We start from the raw sequence: 21488 nt of genomic DNA on the forward strand, positions 1-21488 counted from the left end.
TTTTAAATAACTCGATACATGATATGCTGCACTTTTGATTTGGGATAGCCGTGCATGTGACTACGTAAAACTGTCCCGGTGTGCAAGGGATAGTAGTCCTAGGGCTGATAGTCCGTGTAACAATAGCCCGCATTGCTACAATAGATCATGCTGCTTAATTGGTCAAATACAATGCTACCGGACTATGACTCCAGGGGGACTATATCCGCTGTCACACCGGTTTCGGGACGCCAGTAGATGAGGGCTATTTTACATGTAATAGGCCAAAGGGCTGAGGTCACTATTAACTGTTCAGTGAGACCATGGGTCAAATATGATAAAATGCTAAAAAGGTCCTGCCATGCTTGAATAAGGTGTTGAATGTTAGTTTTTTGGTTTGTAAACATGATACATGTATTAGACTTTTTTGATTTGGAATAATGTTAACTAACACACTACAGGTCGATTTTAAAATTGGAACTCCTTTTCATGGTTTTCTTAGGTGGAATGACATGGTCTTGTAGGGTAAACATGGCTCCATAACGTGTCAAATTCTGACATGTCTCAGACAAATGTCAATAACACAAGTTAGAATCATTGGAATTGTTTTAAATTCGTACATAGAGTTGTCAAGATATAGGACTATGCTCATGGAAGGTTTGAAGAAAAACACAGCATTGATTTTTTTTAAATCAGAAAAATGTATTTACATAGAATGTACAGGGAATGTACATGTATGTGAAATTTAATTGTGTACAGGGCCCCAGAGTGTAACAGGCTTGGCTCAACCTGCTTCAACCTCTTCATCCGGGGACTACCTGCTTAGCAATTCAAAATGCCTGCTCCGTAGCTTCTGGTAACACCCACACGTCATATACCACGTGACCGCCGGAATTGGCATTTGTAACACGTGCTTCTTCTATGTATCCTTTTTAATTGATCCGAGAACACGCTATTTTCTTGTTTCTTGTGATGGCATTGATGCTATATATCACCTTAGCTCATATATTATCCGTGTCTATGAAGTTCTGTTTTTCTGTCAATTGATTTGTGATCGCATTAAAGTAAATGGTTTTGTGGATGACTGCGGCCCTTTCCCCTGAGCTTTATGGGTGTGTTTTTTCATTGTCATGGTTCGTGCGGCACTGTACAGCATGCCGCATGCATGCGGGCATAAGGTACTGTACTAACAGCAATCCATCACTCTCGGTCATCATTCTTTCTTTTGATGACCTTTGTCACCATTTTTTCCTCTTGTTTTGAGATGTGACAAATATTGAACCACGTGACTACCAGTGCGTTTGTTTTGTCACCAGTCAAAACATTATTTACATCTTATTTGCATTCCAAAGGTGGCACTACACAGTGATAACGGGTCCGTTTTGTCCCCTCAAAGAAATGAAGTTCTTAAGACGCGGGTCGTTTCCGTGTTCATGAATGGGTCCATTCTGTTCCAATTTGCTTTGACGCCCTGGTCTTAGTTTCCATGTGCAGAGTATTGTTTGGTGATTTTATGAGCCTACATGTAGCATCTGTGCAATTTGAAGCGGGTCCCAAGCCCCAGTTTGCTCTTAATATGTAACATACCTTCCATGTGCCACGCGAGGTTGGGCGTAGTTGTGTGAGTGTCAATATTACAAGGCTACATAGAGAAAAAAACCCAAGATGACCCCATGTTTTCGCATCAAATAAAGAAACAAGGTGCATTTGGCTATCAGCTGGTGGTAATGTTATTCCCAAATCATTCATTTTGAACCGATTTTAGACCCGTTTGAAGATCTTGGTCAATTCTTTACCATTTTCAGGATCCAAATGGTGTCAAAGTTGGCGCCACCTATCGGTTCATTTATGAATTAAATGCAATGAAAATGCCGTAGACGTCTTCTCTGGATTCATACGAACCCAGAAATGTATAGAAAATGGTGCCTCTGATGCATGATTTGTCGGTTGACGGGGGTCTATTTGACGCTGCCCTTGATCGAATCAAACATGTTTCATTTTAACATGTGACCAGGCCCCGGTTGTTCACAACAAGTTTTGTCCTTAACGCTGGCGTCAGGTTAACATACCTTGGCATTAAGTCTAAAGGCTTGACTGAAGTAGATAACGCCAGCGTTAGTGACAACATTTGTTTTGAACAACCAGGCCGAGGGGTTAGTGAAAGCGACCATAGAGCACGCAATGACCTCTGCGTAAAGAGGTTGAACCTGCTTAAAAGCCTCACCAAGAATATAAGTCTTACTTCGACTACAGCTTTTAAACCCGGATCCAGAACTGGGTGCGAAACCCACCGATGATCGTCGGGTATAATAAACCCGGTGTTATTAGTTCCGGGCTTATTTAACCCGGAGATCCTGTAGTGGAATCAGAATAAACTCGGACAAACACCGGACACACACCAGAGTTTCCTGATCACGAAGTAAATGTATATTAATGCAGACCCGTATGCTCAACTCTGCTGGTCATATCAGCTCGGACTACGCTCCATCCATTGACGTTTTAGAGTTTTACGCAACTGGTGTTGGTTATAAGACTATTATGAAGTTCGAGTCTGTTCGCTGGATTCAAACTTCTGTTGAGGGGAGGGAATTCTCGTCGCTCGTACATCGCTTTCCGTATCCCTCTCTGAAACCAGCCATTTAGTGCGGAGGGTGTCTCCAGCTAAACTATCGAGTAGGCCAGATTGGATAGATTATGACGTCAACAGTTTGCGTGCGTTCTGCATGAGCCACGTGTGTCCTGGCCGGAAAAATTCTGAACGAAAACAAAATCCTGGCCTGTTTTGCGGTACTGACAAATATATTTGAAACTGGAAAATGAATTATTCTGAAGGAAAATAATTATACGGTTAGAAATCGGTTACCTGTTGTTGTAAAATTTTTGTCCTGAGAGATTTTTTTGTACAGTTTCGAAATTTGAAGCGTGATTCTGGCGTAAGATACAGTCCTGATGTAAAAACTCTGTCCTGAGTAAATTTGGCTTTGGCATGCCATGTAAAACAATGAGGAAAAGAAAGTAAAAGAGAGAACTAGCTTTTTGAATAAAATCAAATAAATTTGCAAGGTCTATGATGTCCAAGGCTCATACCAGTAGTTTTTAATACAGATTGTAAATATAGTGGCATGAACAACCATAGTCGCCTCTTGGAATTGACGATAATGAATAATGTTGGGTCTGAGAACGATCGAAGCCACTTCCTTGGGAGACCTTTTGAAAATATCCACTTTACTATCTATCCGTAGGTCAGTGAAGCTCGAAATGAATTGCGATAATCCCAATCGTGACTGTCTGTAATTGTCCTGTCTTATTCCTTTTTTTTAGAATATTCCCGCTTATTCTGTATGGCGATTTTCTCAAGATGATTCAGGTTCTATGCCTCGATTGTAATATCTTCAAACACAATACTCTCACAACAATTTATAAATGAGAATTTTCTTCCTGAGAAGTGGTCCTATTCAGCCTTTGATCTGTTAATATCCATCGGTACAGCCTTGCCTCCGCGGGTCAGAATACGGGGAGAGGCGCCCGTCCTTCATGACAATTGACTGCGCGCACGATTCTCTGATTCCTTCGTCAAAGGCAGTTAGCAAGTTGCCTTTCTTTCGAAGCTCTTTGAGAATCGCCTGCAAGGACAAGAATTATAGTTGTGTAAATAACAGCCTAGTCCACGAACATTTAGTAACCAGTGAAATGAAATGTCGGAAGGGATAGAATTTCCAACGAACAAAGGTTCTATTATGCGCTTTAAATTTCTAAGTTATTTGCAGTCATGGCTACCATATGCCATAATTCGTAAGAATACAATAGGCCCGGACACTTTTCGAGGGGGACATTTTCTACTTCTACACTGACGTTAATTTCCATCTATTTATACTGTTTGAAAAAGGGATGAGGCTCGCTTAGGAATTCTGTAGTCAATTACACGTATGCTAATATACGGTGGAACCTTTCTAGTGGCGTCCACAATAGGGAATTTTCGCAAACACCTTGAAACGCAAACGTGACACGCCTATCTCATCGTTCGACCACATGATGACGATGTCGAACAATGAGATAGGCGTTCACGTTGACATTACGGTGTCATTGCAAAAACTCAGAAGTTGACCGGCTGGGGGACAGTGCCGACAAGGACACAACGACATCTGTCGCCAAACTCAATAAACGTCACAGACATGAGAGACCGGCAATTTCTGTTCTGTCCACACTATGCCAAAAACACTTTACAAACGATCAAGCTATATTTCCCGGAAGCCGCTTCCCGGAAGTAGAGTCTATTGACCATATCATTTTGTTTTGCAGGCTGTTTGTAAGCAATACAAATCTTGTATTTTTCCATTGAATCGGCTATATCGGTCGCGTTAGTGAAGTAGAAAAATCCGGGGACGAAATGCATGCTCAGGTTTTCCAGCCAAAATTGCCCACCAGCGTGTGTGCTGCATGTCCATGTAGCAACGCCGCCTGACTCACACTATGCACGCTTCAACTTCCGTTCTTTCTGTTTTCATGCGTCAGAAGAACAGTTCGTCGATATTTCAGAGTTAATTAAATGTTTCATATTGAGTTCTGATAACATTTTTGTTCATGTAATATCCGCTCATCCGCTTGAAGTCTGCGAGAAGTTTGCCCTTCATCGTTACCTGTTAATTGGCGGCATCATGTAAAATGGGGATTGATTTACGTATTGCATACTATCATTGTGAATAATAACATAGTAGTGTAGTTTGTCAATGCCACTCTTGTTGGTCGGTTGTCGCTCAACACGGCCGGAATCTGGAATGATTCTAACCCTTTGCCGTATCAACCCGGATTTTCAATGTCCCGGTTTAGAATAGATTGGGACCCTGCCATTCAATACGAAGGAAATTGGGATATATACCAGTCTTGGGTCCACCCTTAAGGTTGTGTGCAGGTTGTGTAGTGACTGACGTCCAATGCTGAAGCCAGGTTACGAGTGCAGATTGTTGTACCAGTGCGGGAATCATACACCCGACAACGTGTGTGATTCCTATACCAGACTGCACAGATTAATGTAGGGTAGGATAAAATGTGTACCTTTGGATAGCAATCAGCGAACTGATCTATTCCTGCAAACCTGTGGAGGTAAAGTCTCGGTGAATCGGTTGCGTCTTTCACTGTCTTGTCAAATATCAGGACATCCTTTGCTATCTAAAAAGACATGTTCAAATTCGTGTTAGATTGCACAGTCAGACAGCGGAGTCAAGCATCTGGGTTACCAAAATCAATAGGTCCCATCCTGCACTTTTTTCACAATTTTCACAATTTTCAGACAAGGCACGCAATGCTCTTGGAAATCCCGATTCCGTTTACAAATTATTAATATAATTATTATGTAAACCAATATAATTATTATGTAATTGTCTTTATTTTTTTTCCAAAAAGGTTAATGGATGTTGATCAGCCTACTTTTTGCAAATCTACTTTGTTTAATTAGCAGCTGCCACAGGACTTACATTATGTATTTTAATAGATAAATTTTTTAGGGTATCAACACAAGACAACTAATCGTCAAGAAAGCTCTTTCAGTGCGCTTTAAACATTTAGATCGCCTTTTATCTAGTACACTGCACATGTGTCTCAAAGCGCTTTACAGTCATTCTCCACTGAGCCTAATCAAGAAACTTTCATGTGGAAATCATAAAAGCGCACAGTCTGTGCCACGCTCTACCATTTCTGGCTAGTTACCGAGTAGCACTGGCCGAGCCTAAAATCCATTTAAAAGTGGACGCACTTCCGATTTTCTATGCATGCCACTGGCTGCAAAAATTAACAAACACTCGATTAAGGACTTACCGTTGCAATGGTTGAAGGAATTTTGCCGCCGCCTGAAGCTCCGGTGACGAGTTTAATGTTGCCATCTTGATCTGTGAATATACTGGGCGCTTGCATGCCCGCGGCGGTTGCGTTTGCTTCCAATCTGTTACTAACAGGTACCAACCCCAACTGCTGGTATTCCATCGGGTCCGTAAAGTCATTAATGGCGTCATTAAATGTAATTCCAGTCCTCCTTCCCATGACTGTTGAACCAAGGCTGCGAAAAAGTAAGATAATTTTATGTGCGTTCAAAATTTCACGGTAAAACTCTGGTTCCCTTTTCGGATTTACACATGACTACACCCATCCAAAAATTTTCGCTACATCGGAGGTGCAGAAATGTCATGTCGAAAATGTTCACAAGTGTCTGATTAGAAGAAATTTGAGACGATAGGCCATAATGATGATTGTTTTTTTTTTTAAAGCCCCCGAATCGTCAACGCGAACGCCACGACTCCCACTGTTAAACCTCCTGATCATGGTGACAAGATGACGTTGTGAGGGCTTTGCGGAAACTCACTAAAAAGGAGGTTCTTTTAGCAAATCCCCGAAACGCCAAAGCGAACGCCTATATCATTATTTGGGACCAAATGTAGTGTCCTAAATAGGGAGGTGTCCGCTGAAGAGGTTCCACTGTACGTACTAGTTATGGATACTTGAAGTAAATGCCACAGCATCGCCATTGGGAGCAACAATGGAAATATGAGATGTGCCGTTAAAGGACGGTGGGTGGAACTCTGGCTGGTCGCAAATACCAGGGTATGGTAATTTAGAGTCATCCCTCATTTCATTTCGAATGGTCGCCATGAATGCCGGATCGCGCATGTACTCCATGACCTAAAAATATATTTTCAGGACTAGAGCATGTTACCTTTCAGTGAGACGTTGAGACTCAGTTTGTTTCAAATCTGCCACTCAATACAGAGCATGCTTACCCACCAAGGATGACTGTACGCGAATAGATCTGCTCATTTCCAATTGGTGAGGAGTGGATCAGAATGGCGTGAATGATAACACCCAAAGATTCAAGACACTTGGAACAGAGACAGGAGGCAGGTTTTTGTGAGAATTTTACTTTTTCTTTCTATTCTGGGGCTGGGTGGCCGGTATGCGAATTTTTTTTCCTTCGAACTTTTTGTCCTCATTTCCATACGCGCATGAGCACTCTAGTCAAACATCCACTTTGCCGCATTGACAGTGAAAAGAACTTGGATCTTAATACATGTGTATCATGTACATGATGTATGTAGCCTATAGGCTACATCTCTGTGGAAACGTAGCTCAGTCTGATGAGTAAATTACGGCGATTTGGATCAAATAACAATGATCTAGGCTACTGACAGATTGATCAAACAGTTGGTTTCTCTGCCATCAAAACCTACCGCCAAAAGAACTTTATTGATAGAGGATGGCGAACAATGCTCGCATTCAACGAGAAAACTATCACGGTCGAGTTCTTCCATTGTCACTGTCAATGCGATGCGGCAAAGTGGATGTTTGACTAGAGTGCGCATGCGCATATGCAAATGGGGACAAAAAGTTCGTAGGGAAAAAAAAATTCGCGGCCGGTATATAAACACTGGTATTAAGCGCAGTAACCGCCAAATTATAATCATGATCGATAAAATAAATGTGGAACAATTACTAACTAAGCAGACTGAGATGAGTCTTAGAAGCAGACGCTGTATTTTCGGACCGTAACGTCACTTACCTGAAGTGTTCTATCATCATCCTGCGCTCGCATTTGGCTCATGAAACAGAAACTGGTCCGTGCCGCCTGCATTTGCCTATGGCGGACAGTTGCTTGACCCTCAATGGTCAACCCATCTTTCTTTGTAACATTATATCCTGTAAAATAACAGCATATACTACTCGTATCACCGTGTAGGATTGTAAAACAGCTTTTATACAATTGCAAATCGGCTCTAGCTTATGGGAAGCCTCCCCACGCTAGGCCACGACACTTGAAATGATGGATATTAACTACATAGCTGTAGATATATACCAATCCTGACTGCCTAGTTGGTAAATCTTTCGTATCTTGAACGAGCGTTAAAACCTTAGATCCACTGAGGTATTATCTAACTAGCCGGAGGTTAACCAAGCTGCCGCATAGGAAAAAGGAGGTTAACCAAGCGGCTGCATAGGAACCTATATGCGGCCGCTTGGTTAACCTCCGGCTAGTTAAATGATAACCCTTACCCATCAGGAGGCAATTATGGTTGCGTTTGTATTGCCTCGTCATTATCTTATCACTATCGCACAAATAACTGTACCGTCCCGCCAGGGTTTTGACTTAGAAGTTTGAAAGTAAGGAGTAACTCATGAGCCAAGTCTTGCTTGCCCTTTTTTTTATTTGGGGTGACACACAATGATAAATGTTGTTCTGTTTTGGTGCGCTGTTGGCAATTTGTTAGTTATTTCTCCCACAAAGAAGTTTCGGAATACTGTGAAAGATATTTTTTGGCGCCTTATCTCTGAAGCTTTTAGACATAGTTTTGGCCCTGCGGTAACATGCACTCGACTTAGATTGTAATTTCAAAGGTTTGGCGGACCAAAAAGAGTAACTAAGCAGAACATGACCTACCATCTAAAAGGAGCAACTGCGACTGAAGATAGATGCCACCACTGAGACCAGGGACGTTATATAATGTCAGATTGCGAAAGGTTCCGTTAAAAGTTATCTTCAAAGGCTCCGTCCATTTGACTCTGTAATTACTCAAATCGTCTAATTCAAAGAAGCCGCCTGCAATGAGAATGATTATGTGTCACGTGGAAGTCTTAAAACATACTTTCTCAAATTTGTCCACTGGTCGATCATTTGCAAAATATTTGACCAATGGACCTCAGATTATAATTGATTGTGGCAGAGAGTAGTGTGCCTGTAATATAAAAGACACAGACCTATGACAACCTTGACTCGTCTTTCGTGAGCCACCCGATTTGACATGTCTCACCCTTCTCGTTCACATCCGCTACAATATCACGTGCCAGGCTTCCATTGTAGAAACTTGTCCCACCGTCCACCGCAAGTCTTTTTAACGTCTTGGCTAATAGTGGCAGCCTGATGATACTTCCTTCCTTCCTTACATCTCCTGTCTTGGGGTCGACGAACACTGACCTACAAAACCAATGTTATGAATAATGTTTTGGGCAAATTAGCTGCGATGCCTTGAAAAGTTGCACCTCGTCGACGGTATACCAGAAGCAACACTCTTAGAAATGAACGTTTTTGACCTTTTGAAAAAAATATTATTGTCTTTCGGCCACTAAGTATGCATCCAGTAGAGGTTTTTAGCGTAGTGAAGAACCCTTAGGTTTTTGACAATCTCAATAACTACTTGCGGTTTTTCATAGTACCTAAATCTCTCTACGGGGTGAATATCTTTGTATTGGCCGAAAAACCTTTGAATAATAGTTTTCAGAAGCTCGAAAACCTTTGTTCCTAAGAGTGATTTCTTTCACATTGGGCTTGTTAACTGGCATTGTTTTTTGGAATAGCATTTCGTTATTTGAACTTTGTCCATGGGGAAGAAAGCCCAAAAAATCCGACGACAAATACATGTATATCCATTGCATCTAGTTCGCACCTTAAGGTCGGGTTTCAAGTACTGTTATCCAAAATGTTACAGAAATAAACAAAAGCGAAATAAATTGGACGTTTTACACAAGCCCCATAGATGACCCTCCATCTACTTCCAGGCTTGTTACCCTACCTTAATGTCTCATCAGACAGCACTTGAGGGTAGGGCCTCTCTGTGACTGCAGCGTGCATGAAGGCACCCATTGGAAAGCCGTTCTCTGCTATCTCTATGGCAGGCCCAAATAAATCTTTCCATGGTAAGACTCCGAACTTTTGATGAGCTTCCCATATGCCGGCTGTGCTTCCCGGGATTGCCACAAATGCACCACCTATACATTTAGATCAATGATATACGTATATTGCTACAGATATCCATATGACTGTGATTACTAAATGCCACTCATTTAAATAAAATCAAAATGAACGTTTCTTGTCATTGCGCAGACTACGTTAGTATAGCTTTTTTATAGAAACAGAGAAGGACAACAGACTTCTGTCTAATATAGAGAATTGATCTGACCCCTTGAGGAACAGAGAACATACGGTTATGCATGGTCTAAGGCAATTCCTCTGATAAGAGAAGCACCTTGGACCGCTAACAAAGAATATGCAGTGGTAATGCGAGCCTTTGGTCTGTTTCCAATATGCCAGCTGCAAAAGCAAGAAACAGCCCTGCTTTCTTGTTTGATTGATTTCGATGTGTGTTAATTGCTCGGCAACTGTAACTGACCACAAACATGTGAAAGCGGCAGAACCGCGACGGTAAACCGCTTTAGTGGAATCAGCTATATATTTGATAAAACGACTCCCATCAGTGACTCCAAAGGTCCCGGATACTTCAGATAAAAGTCTGCTTTGAAATTCCAATCCCGCCAACATTTACTTCTTGCCAGCCGTTTAGTGCCCGCCTAACTAAAGCCACGCCGTTCAGGTCTCTGGCTCAAAGACTACAGAACACAACAATAGTCATTTACCACGCGGGATGGCTTACTGAATACCCAGGGAATACTTCGAGGACCAAACCTTTCTTCTTGTTATCCACCTCCGCATTGTCTGCCTTTTCAAAGAGGTCGCTCGGAAGCCGACTATAGACTTTAGAACTTGCCTCAGCAGCTAACACCTTGCCAATATCTCTGCGGATAAGATTAAATATCATATAGCTTTAATACGTAGATTAAATTGATTCAAATTTCAGCACCTGCCAAAGATGATTGAGGCCGGTGAGATGACAGTCGACGACTGACAGGCAAACACTGCTACTGTACTACGATTGCGCTACTATGGGTCAATCTCGTGCATTCTGGTGGCTCTTTAATGATTTGCCGTATCTCGGTTATCAGGGTCACTTTTCAAAGTCAAACACGAATTGTAAGGATTTGTTAACATGAATTACAAAACTGTATTAGAATTCATTCTCGCCTACCTTTTATAGATGAGCATCCGCCCACCTCCCCCGAGGCCGGTGAGATGACAGTCGACGACTGACTGACAGGCAAACACTGCTACTGTAGCATCGACGACGCTTCCACCCTTCTCAAGAAAATAGCTGAAACACATGGAAATGGATATGGTTTGTCTTCCGCAAAATGAAACGTAACTTTGAAATGTAACTTTGAAGTCGAAGAAAAAAACACGTACATGCAGGGCATTTAAAAGTAACAGAAGATATGACGGTCCCTCAATTTGTTCAGTCATATTGATAAAACGTACCACTGTCGGCCGGAGTTTTACCTTGAACAAGTACGTGAAATGAATACACCAGAAACGCTGAAACTATCCCTTGTCCCCCAATTTGAAAAAGTAGAACACGCGATGGTATTGCGCGCATGCGTATCCAACCTTAGATACGTTCCATTATGACCATTTTTGGCCGTCGATTGTTCCCATTGTTGAAAGGTGGCTGGGAACCAACTGCGGCAGAGTCAGTAAATCGAGGGCGACTTGGCCACGATGGTTACCATTGACGACGCTCACCATTGACGACGCTTGGAGAATGTGATATCCCTTTACATTTTCCAAAATATGAAAATTAAGTGTATTACTGAAATTCCATTAACTGGCTTATAGCTTGGTACATGCATATATATGCGTCATAACAACACGAAGTTGGTGTCTGTACCAAGGTGGTCAGGGCCTACACACATAATAAGCCCATCGTTCTTTAGTCTATACATTGAATGTATGTGAATTATGCAAATGATGTGGGTCATGACGTTATTTCCTCTTTATTGGCAACATCTCAGGATATATGTCGGGCATCTAATTTGTATACTGTATCTCAGTGTTGATAAAAATGGTGTTATCTGAAAGCTAGACCATGGTTACCTGGGAATGACCACCTATTTATGAGATTCTAAGCCAATAAATGTTATGAGATATTGCCAGAAACAAAATTTGGGTTATGTCCGACCGCATGATTATTTGTGGATAACTTGGGTAAGCTCAACACATTTGAATCAAAAAACGATACGCACTTATTATATTCGTAGACCCAAATAACCAAGGTATAGAAACAATATTCTTTTGACGGATTTCATTCACGTTTTTTTATTTAAAAAAATTCTCAATGGATAACAGCAGACACTACACTGCCTTGCTGGCAAAGCGTCGAACTATGTTTTAGGTGATTACGAGAAAAACGAGTTTGAAATTTTGGCATTTTTTAAGGTAGTGGCGCATAAAAACCTAGAGGCGCTGCTTGAGCTGCATGAACTCAGGTTGGAAGTATACTCTTCCGGAAGTTGTTGGAAAGAAGTACATTTCATTCTTGGAACGTACACACTGGGGATGTTTTTAACATTGAATGATGTCTTTGGCCCGAAGGTATCCGCACACCGAATCAATGACACTAGGGAGTTTTCGCAAATCCCGCGAAACACCAACGTGAACGCCTCGCTCATTGTTCGACCTCCTGATGACGAAATCGAAAATTACAATGGGACAGACGTTCACGTAGACTTTTGAGGGCTTTGCGAAAACTCCCTATTGTCTCAATGGTACATGAAACATGATCCAAAAAACTCGTACGACGGGTGCAGCGCTTAGATAAGATCACTCGATCTAGAGACTAGGGCATTTGTACACTATTTGTTACACTATTGTATATCATGATATTGGATGTGGTCACGCTTCGAAATAAAATGATATTGTTTATCAGATAAAACTGTCATTATACACATTTTTGTATGATAAACATGCTGACGTCTGCTTACTGATGAGAAGATTTACGCTCTTGTAACTTTAAAACCCAATCGGTGTGATAGAAATCGCGCTTTGAATATTTCAATTCTACTAAAGCTTGATACAGATTAAGGCCTACATTTTGGAGAAATGCAAGTTGTACCGGGAGCCGACGTTTTTCTGAATTCATAAAAAAGAGAGCAACGTTTTACTGACCTTCCTACACTTGAGCAGAGTGGGTTGTCCGTGGCCACAGCGGCATTTTTAAACGACTTCTCCTTCCCGATGCATGTCTTCTCGTCGAGCCTCCTCCAAGGTGGCGTTAATGGCAGTGCGACATATGCGGACACGTACAGGAAACTAAAAACCCACAAGTTGGCATTAATACCCATGATTCGAGCTTCAGTTAACTTTATACCGACAGCTTGCGTCTACCAACAATCGTATTGGTATGGGTAACTAATCCCTGCCAAAAAGGTAAACTAACACGTTTTCTTCCTCGGACAATGAAAATGAAATTCGAAGCGCAGTGCACTACGGAGATTGCAGAAGTGCCTGATTTGGGATGAGTTCCTTTTTTATGCATGTTTTATGGTCTTAAATGCTGTCAGCGATTAAATATTATACGCCTGCTCTTGAAGCATCAAATAGTACCACCACACTGAACAGCAGGTGAATTTATTATACTACATATAATTTGTCTAATTTGCATTAGCCACCTGTCCATTGATCACACTACTAATGATAGTAATTACAGAAGAGGTTCTTGGGTAAACGTAATCTCAAACCCTTCATGCAATCATTTATTGCATGCACTTATGACAATCGGGGCATATTGCAGCTGAGCACTATTTTGCTGACATAAACAAGTCTTTGCGGATGATCATATGGGCAAGATTCAGATTCTGCAACTGAATCAACATGCACAGGGCACATCAAATGTCAGCATATCACCAAATCACACATACAATGAAAGGAAACCACGACGTACATGTATCCCTGAATAAATCATCTGCGGCTAGTCGGTACATCCAATTTTTGTATATTCTAATTGCCTCTTACGTCAAAAGACGTTTTTTATCGCCAGAACTTCATTTGGATCGTCATGACGTACATAGTTCTGGCGCTGAGGGGGCGGCAGTCAGTAAATGCGCTCGGGTCCAACTTTTGGCGTCAACCTGCATGTTATTGACATATCAACCACATCCCAGCTTGTTATTTACATTGTACAAGCAACACCATTATAGACATTTCCAGCACCATAAACATCGAGAACAGGCCACAACATTGACCATAATTCGAATGCAACCAAATGACATTTAATGGCTTTCATTTTTACTATATGATCGTTTAACCACGAAGCCGTTCGCAACTATTGCTATAAAAGTGTGAAAGAAAACCCCCAACCCCGCGGGCTATGGAAGACACAGTAGGGAAACCCGCAAGATTTTTATACTGTTTTGGAAGAGCGAAGTGTGGTCTTCAAGGCCTCGTTTGACATCTTTTTGCATTGACAAGCACACCTGTTCGTTCTGGGAGGACGAGTTCAACCGAAACGGGCAGGTGCGTGTATTGTTCGGATGCGGGCATGAGGTTATGTTTTATGACGCGCATTCATTTTATGTACATTGGCAGTGCATTCTCCGCAAACAATAGTGGTATATCTACGATTGGTATTAGTGGCTTATAACGTACATATCCCACGATCCAAATCAGGCTGCCCCACCTTTCAGCTAGGGGTGGAACTAAACAGACATTGCGCTACAGTGGGATAATGATGAACTATAGCAACGAAGTATCTTTTAAGTTATGCGTGACGTCAGAGTGACATCATTTTGTAAACAAAGGTATCCATCTATTCGCAAAACCAGCCCGTATGAATGTTTTAGATTTGCATTAGGTTTGTAGTAATCATATAGTTTCATGACTCTTCAATTATTCTGATAAATCTTCACGCAAGTTTTCGACAGTTTTAAAGTTGTCAATATTTGCGGCAACCCATTTTACTGGAGAACTATATCAGCTCATCCTCGTTTCTCGTGCTACTTTTTTAGCCACTGCCTCTGCCGCTACTAAAACAGCAGCACAGGCACGTGAAACTCCCCCCCCCCGTTCGGTTGCCCCCTTGACTGACAAACAAACCCCGACTACACCGACAGCAAATCTAAAAACGATATCATTTTACATTTGGGGGGGGGGGGTGGAGGTAGTTAGTCGAGGGGGCCTGAGCTGAATTGAAGGGGTAGGGGGCAATTGAGCTATTATATAATTTCTCGCGCCTGTGCGCAGTAGTTTCGAGATCTCGCGGGATACAGAACGTGCGACATTCGATTTATCGGATGGTGTTCATGGTGTTGTAGTGTTTCAGTTTTGCTCAATTCCATTGCTATTTACGGTTTGAAGTACCGGTAGGCTATGAAACGTAGACCATGTCATAGTTAGGACCGCATCAAATATCCTGACCATGGAATTTGGTGGTAAGTATAGCCAGATGGTCGCCAAGGTGTTGTTTTTTTGTCACCTAGGCTAATTGTCCTAAATCGATCTGAGAAAAAAGCATGGCCGTCGCCCAGCCCCGGCCCAGGCCCAGCAGGGCACGTGCCTAGCTAGGCCTACCACCTGATAAATGAGATGCATCCCCATGCTGCTGCCGTAAATGTATGTAAATGCTCGATGCGTGGACATCTTCATCATTATTTGTCATCATTGACATACACATTGATGATGATTCATGATTGATGTAATGGTAGGGATAGTCCCCCCCCCCCCACCATGCCCACCCCCTAGGCCTAGCCTACCCTGTGTGGCCACGCTTGCCGGGCGGGCAGGCCGCCCCCCTGGCCCTAACCATAAATTCAAAATTTCACATTCATTGACTTAGACCGGCGTGCCTGCCATTCTGCCAAAAGAGGTAATTCATGAATTGTGGCCTCAAATATTGTGGCGTTTCAATATTTCCCAGGCCGATTACCCTGTCATCGCATTAATTATTTCCATGTGATGTCTTGTCACAAGTCACCTCATGCACAGTGATTGACCAATTCGAAAATAACATAGAACATGTATCACATGAACGTTCAGGGGCGTAGCCTGATATCGCAGGGGGGGGGGGGGGGGGGTTCTTTGCCTATTTCTTGAGCAACGAAGGCGCTAAGCCCGTGAACATGAGACCGAAATCTGGCAGGTCAGCACTCCCAGTTACGAAGGACTGTATAAGGTCACTCAGGCTTCTCAATTACATGATTCCTACACCGTACAGGATGTCCCCAAATTAGGTCTTTTTTTTTCTTTTTTTTTTAAATATGACCCCCTGAAGCGTTTTTTGACCCCTAACATAACCAAATCTCATCCAAATGGCCTCATTTTAAAGTTTTCCCCTAAAATTATGATTTTTCAGGTGTATGTGGTGATATCAGTCACTAACTTTGATTTATGACATCGCTGTTCAGGCAAATTGGCGTGATGAAATGTCCCCAAATTAAGCCAAAAAGCAAAAAAACATGTCCCCCAAAATAGGCTAAAAAAATACAGGGTGTAGAGGTCTCCACGTAATTAAAAGGCCTGTCACTCTAGCGCACAATGGCCCATTTGGATAGAATCATGGTGTTACAAAACTCAGTAGAAAAGTATTTCGTGTTTGTTAAAATCATAAATCGAGTGTTGCCTGCATGGAGGCTGTATTTTGTCTAGGCTAAGTCATAGTTTTGACTATTAGTATTTGTCACTTTATGTGTTTGTTTTTCAGCATCATCCAATGGTAATGGTGATAATCCTTCTTGCGAGAATGCAGGGCATTATGCACGAATCAAAGAGTTGGCTGCCTCCTATCGCAGGGAAAAGAGGAAAACCTATCCTAAAAAGAACTTAAAGCCATATGTGAAGGCTCCATCCAGGGACATCAATGGTGCTATAGATGGTCCATCAGTTCCCAGAAGAGAAAGAAAAGGGAAGAAAACCTCAACGACAGGTAGATTGTTTTTGGTTGACAAATGCCTTCACCTCGTCTGAGCCATCAATATTCAATTAGGCTTTATACATGGAAAAATATTGCTGCTAGACTAGTCTTACATTTGTGCAATTAACTGATAATTATATGTTCTGGACAAATGGTTTATGCCTACAAATCCAACCCTATCACTGCTATACCTCGTTAAAATTTCTCACCAATCTTTAAAATAAAACCAGAAAAATTAGTCTTTTCCACCCTTTTTAGCTCACCTCTTAGCAGAGGTGAGCTTATCCCATACCGTGGCGTCCGTCGTCCGTCGTCGTCGTCGTCGTCCGTCGTCCGTTAGCAGGGCACGTTTCGTAACTGTTAGAGCTATTGAGTTGAAACTTGGTACACATGTACCCTTATGTAATGACACCTTGGAGACCAAGTTTCGGTCCGATTCGTTTCATGGTTTGGCCACCAGGGGGCCAAACGTTAAAAGTGAAAATATGCAATATCTCCCTTAATAGTAGTCGGGAAATTTTGAAAAAAATATGGTAGGTACTTCTAGCAAAGGTGCATCATATATCCTCCGGGTTTTTGATTTGACCTCCTTTTCAAGGTCACAGAGGTCAAATGGTGTAAATTGGCCATTAGGATGTAACGATGGCACGTTTCTAAACTGCAATGACTATTGATACCAAATTTGGTACACATTTACCCCTTTGTCAGGTGATCTCAGGGACCGAAGTTTGGTCCAATATGATTCACCACTTGACCACCAGGTGGCAAAATCCAAAAACCTTAAAAATGTGATTATTCCTTAACTTCTTGCCCGATTGCCACCAATTTGATATCATGGGTACATCTAACCACCATACAGTATATGTCACACAGGTTTTTAATTTGACCTTCTTGTCAAGGTCACAGAGGTCAAATGGCGTAAATTCGCCGTCAGGCCGTAACTATGGCACGTTTCTTAACTGCAATGACTATTGATCACAAATTAAGTACACATGTACCCCTTGGCCAGGTGATCGCAGGTACTGAAGTTTGGTGCGATCTGATTTGCCGTTTGGCCTCCAGGGAGGAGGCCAAATCCTAAATTCTTCAAAATGCCATTATTTCTAGTAATGACTTGCCCGATTGGCACCAATTTTATATCATAGGTACATCTAATTCTAACAACCATTCAATGTGTCACCCGGGTCTTCTTTGATTTGACCTACTTTTCAAGGTCACATAGGTCGAATGTACTGTAAATTGGCCATTTTGGGGAAATTGTAATTGCTTGGACCTACATCAAACCTAACACTACATGACACAATACCATGCTCTTTATCCATCTTTCCTCCACATGAGGTGAGCACAATGGCCCTGGCCATTTCATTATGTAAGAAATTCCATGGAAGAAATTGCATCTTTTCTGGTGTAATCTGCATTTGGCCTTAATTTCAAAATTGCTTGTTTTTCCAGAGAAACTAAAGGACTTTCCTGAGGAATTGCTACCAAGTAATCATGAAGTAGAAATCGATGCACCTTTCGATTTTCAAGTGTTCCAGCAAGGTTTGTGATTTGTCTTTTAACTTTAAGGTCTTTTTATTCATCAGCTAGTTGGCTCTATTCCAAGACACAAATCAAGTTGTGTATTTTATAAGGAGTAAGTTTCCGATTTGACCTACCATACTTTTTACGGCTGCAGAGGTCAAACGACGTTAACTGATTCATCTAAATTTTGAATTTTGTGTTGATCACAAGTCAGGTTATAGTTTGCAAATGATTTATTCTTTTTTAAAGGTTAATTGGGCAACACTGGCTGCTGATTAAGGCAAATAATGGTATTTTCGAATCAACACTTAGGAACTTTTTTTTTCTTTCTCGGTAGTATTTATCAATGCACTTTTAATTTACAGTGAGAGCTGAACTTATGGAGCTTCTGAATGGGATTCGGGCTTCCAATAGTACTGAAGTGCCAGGCACTGAATCTGAATGGAAGAAAGGCATTTTGTTGCGCATGCTGACCGGAAGCAAAGACAAGAGGAGAGTTGGGAGGAGGTGCGGGAGCCAGTATTGAGGTCAATACTTAGGAAAATGGGAAAACATAGTTCATCATGTGCAATTTGTGTCTCATGTGCGTCGTCAGCTGTTATCAGGTATGATATATTTATAGGAGATAAATTTGTTTTCAAAGTGTACATGTAACAGGCACTAAAAATAACTGAAGGAACACAGCTCTTTAATCAAAACACAACTTGTTCTCTAGAATGTGATTCAGAGTCTGGAGCTGAAGATAGAAGCTGCAAGAACACCACGGTTTTCCTTGTGCCATGGTCAACCCAGTTTGTTGACCAGGTTTTCCAGCCTCTGCCCTATCTTCGGGAGTTTTTCAATTTGATTATATACACACTTTCATTCTTTTCAGATTCTTATAAAGTTCATTGGTTTAAATAACATGACATGATTTGAAAGATAGCAATTAACACGACAGTATTAAAGGGGCTTTCTTCATATTAGCAGTTTGTGCAGTTACGATGCATGTCGAGTTCACTGCTATATAGATCAGTTTAAAAGTTTATCATTTTCATTTCAGATGCTTCAAAGAGTTGGGCTTCTCTACGAAAGCGTCTTGAAAAGGAGAGAAAGCAACTTCAGCATTGTGTTACACTGTACAATTCAAAAGCAGACTGTCATGTTTCTGTGGACGAAGTCACGCAAGAGGACTATTTGTTGCCTTGGCATAATCCTGCAGGTTGGCATTCACTTCATATTCATTTACCCACAAACTTCACTTAGTACATGTAACACAAAGTCCAGGACACAAATAACTCCAAGTGGTAATGTCCTGCAGTCATTTTCGATTGTTCAGAGAAATTGATTTAGCTGTTGTTTATCAAGCAATTTGAGGTTTAAAGCCTGGGTCGGCATTTTGCTCTAGGCTTACTGGTACATTGGTCTTCAAGTGATGTAAAGTACATTCTACCTTGTACATTTAACACAGTTTGGTTGCAATGTAGCATTGGTTGCAAGTGAAATGTTAAGTTGCGCCTCAATCTTATAGTCACATTTCTGACATATCCAGCATGTATTTTTACCAGCGTTTCGTATGTACATGTAGGAGGGATGGAGCAAGAAACTTTTAGCCTGTAGTCCTAATATTTGTTTCTTCAATTCAGGGAACAAGGGAGAAACATTTGCTTTGAAGAAGAAAATAGTTGATATACATGAACACATGACCAGGTACATCGAGGAATTGCCTGTGCTCATTCAAGAGATGGTATCAACTGCTCTTTTCTTCAAGAAAAAAATCAACACCTTGGAAGACGGAATCAACACCGTGAACAATGAGGCCATCAAAAACCAAGGTAGTGGCCATGCAATTATTTTTACCCAACATTTGTGGAGGTTGATGCATACATGTACTTGTCTTGCTGTGGCACTACCTCTGAATTAATCTGGGCTGTGGATGCTGATCTGGATCTGATTGCAACTTCGTTCTTTCCCAGCTCAGGTTCAGTTTACTAATACAAATGTACTACGCCCTACTTTGAATTAATTCAAACTGAATGCCTTTCATTAATCTAACTGGACAGACATAAACTATTGGTTTGCAGATGTATGTGCATTGCCTTTGTTGATGACTTCAGAATTTTAATGTCCAGCTCTCCTTCTATTTAAGAAAACCATGGATTGGTGAAGTTGCTGCTGGAATCAAAGGAATTCTACACAGACCTTCTCCTAGAAGCAACAGATGTATTTGAATGTATAGACACTGACATAGAGATCGTGGTGGATTTTGAGGAAGGGGAGGTGCAACCTGGTGGTGAAGAATCAAATTCGGAGGAGGATGCGTCTAGCTCTGAGGAGGAGGATTGTGATGACATTGGCATTGAGTACGTGTAATTAACCCTTTGAAGCCGGATTTATTTCAGAAATCCCGATCTTTTTCGACTTGATTTGATCTAAGTTTGCCTAAAAGGGTATAGTGTCCCCAAATGTCACTCGAAGCTAACAAAGTATGCCACGAGATGCTAACGTTTTCGGAACTCTGTGGCATCTCTTAAGGCCCTTGCAGAGGTTCTCAAGAAGCATGTTTGTGAATAAGGTGACTTTTTGTAGTGAAAGTTCGAACTTCCAATGCAGTTTATTGGGAAACTACGCCACAAATCAGGTGTTGTGACGACCCTAAAATGACGTCGTATGGCAAAAAGTGTCAACTGAGGCAAAACTGTTCAGTGAGAGTTTTTTTGCTCGTCTGGCGCTCAGGAATCTGCCAACTGTTCGACGATACAGCGATGTTCCGGCCCTCGGGACGAACTTAATCATGAGGGGGGTACCTGCTGCTGGTTAATTTTTTTATCTGACCGCAGGGGGCTAGGCTGATGTCCTGCAACTCCCAAAACGACTTAGAATTATTGCCGGACCACTAGGGACCTTGGAAAATGCCTTTTGTGTAATCTGATATATTGTGAATCCACCAATTATGTATAAGCAGATTTGTATTACTGGCTGAATGTGAATTTCAGCAGCAATTAAATGATTCTTGCATCAAAATACATGCACTTGTTTTCATTGTTGCTCACCTTGGGTGAACACAGCTGATACTATCAGGCTGCCTACATGTATAAAGAACCATTAATTTTTGCCGGAAATGAGCAGACAGGTGTCAAAGATGTGTATGGTCAAGTAGCATCTGCCTCATCTTGACTGAGAAAGGTTGTGTATTCAAGTTGCCCTTGTCCTTGTGCCATCCCCTGAAGGCCACGCTTTGAAGTGACTGACCATTGTATTGTCCTGCATGTACACGTATACATGTAGCGGGCTGTTGGATTACTGAGAAAAATCAAACTACTCTGAATGACATCTTCAAAGACTGTGCTTCAGTATGCGGTAGGTGTATTCTGGTTGGATGTGACATTGTCTCAAGTAAGCCATCATTCTGAATTACATACCATATGCAGCTGCAGTATTTTGGTTGGAAGTGAC

The 21488-nt window shown here is 41.6% G+C and overlaps 2 protein-coding genes across 2 annotated transcripts; one reads left to right on the top strand and one right to left on the bottom strand.

Annotated features, from left to right (window-relative positions):
* Positions 1-2790: 2790 nt before the first annotated feature.
* Positions 2791-13108, bottom strand: LOC135490471 (glutathione hydrolase 1 proenzyme-like). The gene is made up of 11 exons (XM_064775754.1): positions 12791-13108; positions 10818-10940; positions 10418-10527; positions 9528-9723; positions 8769-8932; positions 8399-8557; positions 7523-7659; positions 6455-6648; positions 5791-6028; positions 5032-5145; positions 2791-3602 (listed from the first exon to the last, which is right to left on the bottom strand). The coding sequence occupies exons 1-11, from the start codon at positions 12964-12966 to the stop codon at positions 3450-3452; spliced, it is 1764 nt and encodes a 587-aa protein (XP_064631824.1). The 5' UTR covers positions 12967-13108; the 3' UTR covers positions 2791-3449.
* A 1784-nt stretch (positions 13109-14892) lies between these two features.
* On the top strand, positions 14893-21047 carry LOC135490592 (uncharacterized). The gene is made up of 7 exons (XM_064775848.1): positions 14893-15051; positions 16320-16541; positions 17982-18071; positions 18419-18658; positions 19096-19254; positions 19679-19867; positions 20182-21047. The coding sequence occupies exons 1-4, from the start codon at positions 15039-15041 to the stop codon at positions 18577-18579; spliced, it is 486 nt and encodes a 161-aa protein (XP_064631918.1). The 5' UTR covers positions 14893-15038; the 3' UTR covers positions 18580-18658; positions 19096-19254; positions 19679-19867; positions 20182-21047.
* The last annotated feature ends 441 nt before the right edge of the window (positions 21048-21488 follow it).

This window comes from Lineus longissimus, chromosome 1, assembly GCF_910592395.1.
Source record: "Lineus longissimus chromosome 1, tnLinLong1.2, whole genome shotgun sequence".
Classification (NCBI taxonomy): domain Eukaryota; kingdom Metazoa; phylum Nemertea; class Pilidiophora; order Heteronemertea; family Lineidae; genus Lineus; species Lineus longissimus.

Excerpts from the sequence above, each read along its gene's own strand:
- LOC135490592 (XM_064775848.1), top strand. Across the intron at positions 16,542-17,981 it reads GAAGAAAACCTCAACGACAG|AGAAACTAAAGGACTTTCCT; the intron begins GTAGATTGTTTT and ends TTGTTTTTCCAG. Across the intron at positions 18,072-18,418 it reads TTTTCAAGTGTTCCAGCAAG|TGAGAGCTGAACTTATGGAG; the intron begins GTTTGTGATTTG and ends TTTAATTTACAG.
- LOC135490471 (XM_064775754.1), bottom strand. The coding sequence starts at position 12,966 with ATGGGTATTAATGCCAACTTGTGGGTTTTTAGTTTCCTGTACGTGTCC. Across the intron at positions 10,941-12,790 it reads CTCTGCTCAAGTGTAGGAAG|CTATTTTCTTGAGAAGGGTG; the intron begins GTCAGTAAAACG and ends CATGTGTTTCAG. Across the intron at positions 10,528-10,817 it reads CGGATGCTCATCTATAAAAG|AGATATTGGCAAGGTGTTAG; the intron begins GTAGGCGAGAAT and ends TCTTATCCGCAG.